This window comes from Aptenodytes forsteri, unplaced genomic scaffold (assembly GCF_000699145.1).
Source record: "Aptenodytes forsteri isolate BGI_AS27 unplaced genomic scaffold, ASM69914v1 Scaffold195, whole genome shotgun sequence".
Lineage (NCBI taxonomy): Eukaryota > Metazoa > Chordata > Aves > Sphenisciformes > Spheniscidae > Aptenodytes > Aptenodytes forsteri.
In genome coordinates this window covers 2,855,068-2,858,931 of record NW_008795317.1, presented here as the reverse complement: position 1 = coordinate 2,858,931, position 3,864 = coordinate 2,855,068, and the positions used below count along the sequence as shown (strand labels likewise).

At 40.8% G+C, this 3,864-nt stretch overlaps 1 protein-coding gene across 1 annotated transcript in view; it reads left to right on the top strand.

The window, feature by feature from the left end:
* The first annotated feature begins 6 nt into the window (after positions 1–6).
* The window catches only part of MRPS10 (mitochondrial ribosomal protein S10), an 8,640-nt gene continuing 4,782 nt past the window's right edge, over positions 7–3,864 (top strand). The window contains exons 1-3 of the mRNA XM_009279607.1: positions 7–54; positions 3,026–3,084; positions 3,189–3,261. Of these exons, the coding sequence (XP_009277882.1) occupies positions 19–54; positions 3,026–3,084; positions 3,189–3,261 (168 nt within the window). The 5' untranslated portion in view covers positions 7–18. The remainder of the gene's footprint in view (positions 55–3,025; positions 3,085–3,188; positions 3,262–3,864) is intronic.

Here is a 3,864-nt window from a genome sequence, read left to right as displayed (position 1 = left end):
GGGTGGGGCGGAGACAAGATGGCGGCGGGGTGCCTGTGGCGGCGGCTTTGTCAGGTGGGGTGTATGGCGGGAGAGGGGACGGATGACCCCCGTTCTCCTCCTCTTCCTTTCCTTCGGCGTCTTCACTCCTGGGGGGGAGAGGGAAAAGGGAGCTGGGGCAGCGCCCCCCCATGCAGGCTCAGCCGCACGGCTGAGGGCCGGTGCTCGGCGCCGTGCAAACCCCGGCATTGCGTCCCCGGTGCGAGTAGTATTGGAGCCGGCCTGCCCTCCTCAGTGGGCTCCCGCGGGCTGGGGAGATCCTAAGTGGCTTCCTTTTGGCTGCGGGAGGGTTGGGGTTTTACAGGATGGGGCTGTGTCTCTGCCCGCCGGCATCGGCGTAGCAGGTCCTTGGAACTCGTTCCTGCAGTCCTGTTCTTGCGGCAGTTGCTCTGGGTTTAAGGGATGATGAAGAATAGATGACTTGGATTTAGAGGTCATGTGCCAAGCCTGTTTCTAGTCTTAAAGTTTCAAATCTTGAAGTTAAAACGTAAAAAAAAAGGAAAACTTTTTACACTACCGATGTTTTCTGCTGGTTTTGACTTATAAAGAGTGATTGCTTTCCCTCAAGTTGAGAAAATTTGATGTTGGGGGTTTCCTATTCATTTTCTGAAGCCCTAAACTCTTCTTCTCTGTATATGCTGTGTTCTGGACTTGTTCATGTTCCAGGCATCTGTCTTCTCCTAAGTACTTAAGGATCTCTCAGCCAAAAATAATGAAGGCTATTTTGCATTAGGAGAGGGGTAATTTTGTTTTGTGCAAGGCCTTGGTTCATACAGAAAATTGAATTCTGTTATGTTACAGTCTGAGTGTCTTTTTCCACCTTCTATGATGGCTATTAGCAAGAGCGCATCAAGTATATTTAAATCAGAGAATGAAGGAACCTGTTAAAATACACTTTACTGCCTGCTGAATGCCACCTTTGCTACCTGGGGTACTCAGTGTATCATTTTGTCAAAATTTGCACAGAGCACCTTTAATTTTATTTTACAAAAACTTTTGACTCAATGCATACCTGCATAAGTAGTAACAAAAGGAGACGGCATGTGGTGGGAATAATGTGCACAATTGTAGAATATTGTAAAGGCTGCGGAGCTTAGTATGTGGGATAGAACTCTACTGTTTCATCATATTTTGTTTTATTCATCTTTATTACACAAAGACTGAAATTTTTTTATCCAAAACCACATAACAATATGCTATGAGTGTACGTATCTTTGCATGCAAATAATAAATCCATATTACAAGGTCAAACAGTTAGAAGTAAAAGAATACAGAGCGGAGACTGCATACACACAAAAAACCAAAAACAGATACAACTTTTAGTTACAATTCCAGTCAGTGGTCTTACATTTGTCATCTGGAGTCAGGTTCTGTGCCGTATACTTGCACACACAGTTTAAGCCCTGCACTGAATACAGTCTTTTATGCTGATGGGCCTATCTGCTCCCTGAAGTGATGTCAGGTGATGATGTTAGTGTACTTCACATTGGCGTTGAATGAAAAGGAGGCAGTATTCTGACTTCAGAGAGAGAGAATTGAGGTGCATAGATCAAGATAATTTTATCAGATGTATTTCTCTAATTTTAGGTATTAAGGCTCAAGTAGTTCCCAATGTGAACTTTGAAACATTCTGAATGGTCATCAACTACAGTGGCAAATATTCAGTGCTCCTAAAGTTGCTTATTGTATCATGCACTTAAGAATGTAACACTAGTGCTCATCTGTGAACATCTGGATTTGAAAGGCTTGCCTAAGGAGGGACATTCAGCTGTGCTCTCCAAACAAGTCAGCTTTGTAAACAGGAAACTCTCCTGCCTCTTCCTGCCGTCATCTTCCTTATTAGATGCAGAATTTGTAGGATAAATAGCAAATGAGGCAAAATTACTTCAGAAAACAGCTTCGTTCACTGCTGATCTATAATTAATGTGTAATGCGTACTGGAGAAGGTTAGGGACCTAGTAGCATCACATAGTTATGCATATCTGTGAGCGACTAAATTAAGCTTACCTGGAAAGTGTCAATTCTGGCTGTTTTCTGATGTTTTGATTATACAGTCACCTACATAACTGATGTGTGAGGTGTCTGTCTTCTTTCTTAAAGCTATGACTCCAGGACCTGTTAAATAAGAGTATCAAGGGGCTGGATAAGTAGCTAATTTTGCTTAACCATTTTGCTGCAGCCCTGAGTTTCTCTTCAGCAAGTGAGAGTTCTGGTTCCTTTTTTTTTTTCCCCCCAAGTAGTCTATAACTTTGCCAAATTGAGAATTAGTGGAAGGAAGCTAGAAGCCACATAATGTTCAGAAGGGAGTGATTTTTCTGGTATGAAAGACAGTAATATTACATCTTGATTAGCAGTTGTATTCCCTTTGTAACAGAAAATATCATGTTATCTTTTACATATGGTTCATTTACTTGTTAGAAGCATTTCTATTTAAATGTTATCTTCAAAAGAACAAGTGTTCAAAATCACAAGGAACTTTTTGCTGAAAAAACGGGAAATTTCAAGTTAAATTCAGGGTTGAATTTTTGCATTTATAGGGTCCTGTTTTCAATTGCTTTTACAACAGCAAGTCCTACTTAGGCTCATCTTTTGATGAAACTAATAGATATTGTACTATGAAAGTAAAATTGAAGAGAAAATATTATGATATACAGAAATGGTATCCGATGCCACACAAAATACATTTTTCTGCTAAAAAAATGCTTTGTGATTGCTATTCAGGTGCCTGGTTAATAATAGGTGCATACTGTCATATTGTTCCCTTAATGTGTTCCTTTTTTTAGGTGCTATTTTATACTAAAATACATTTCCATGCTCCTGTTTTCCTGTGGTTTCTGATAGAGCAAACTTTCTAGTTGGGCAAATCAATGCCTAGGAATGTGGTGTGCTCTGGTGTGCAAAAAAGTAACCTTTAATAAACCTGTATTAACTGGCTACTTCCCAAACCGGAAAAAAAACCAACCCATAACCTATTTGTTTTATACAGGGATCAGCTTTTTCTATCAATTATGCAAGCAGAATTATGCAAAAGCAGTGTTTTCTTCCGTAAGTATAAAAGGCCCTCCTTCTTTCCACTTCTCCTCCACACTCCCTAAAAAAATCCAACTTTAACAACTTATTTTATGCTTTCCCCATTACGACATTTCTAGACACTCCGACTTGATGGGAGTACGTCTGGCTGGATCCCATGTTGATACACAGGAGCCTAAGACTAATCCTTTGGTAAGTGTTTCATAGAATAGTATTTTGTATATTGTCTTAGTAACAAAGAGGGTGTACAGAAAAACTTGAATTCCTTTATTGCAGCTTTTTTAAGTTCTGTCTTAATGATGTCAGATTTGCTGTAGAGAAAGAAACAATGTAGATTATTGGTATTTGAGATTTTTTTTTTTCCCCAGCAAGATTTCTGTAGCTTACAGTTGCCTCTTGGTCACTTTCCTCCTTCTCTATGCAGCTGTAACTCTATGAAATAGCTTTTTGGCCACATTCAGTTAAGTGCCTGCAGCAGCTTAGCCAGCCAAAGGCCTTTGTCTCTGGCTTGGAAGCTGAGAGCCCAGGGCTGATGAGGTGGGAAGTTCATGAAGGCCTGTGGTGGATATCTTGCTTTTAGAATCTGAATGCCTTAATTTTGACTAGGACTTCAGAAACACATGCTCAATCTGTATAACACATGCAAGCAAGCTAAGATAGAATCATAGAATAGTTTGGGTTGGAAGGGACCTTTAAAGGTCATCTAGTCCAACCCCCCTGCAATGAGCAGGGACATCTTCAACTAGATCAGGTTGCTCAGAGCCCCGTCCGACCTGACCTTGAATGTTTCCAGGG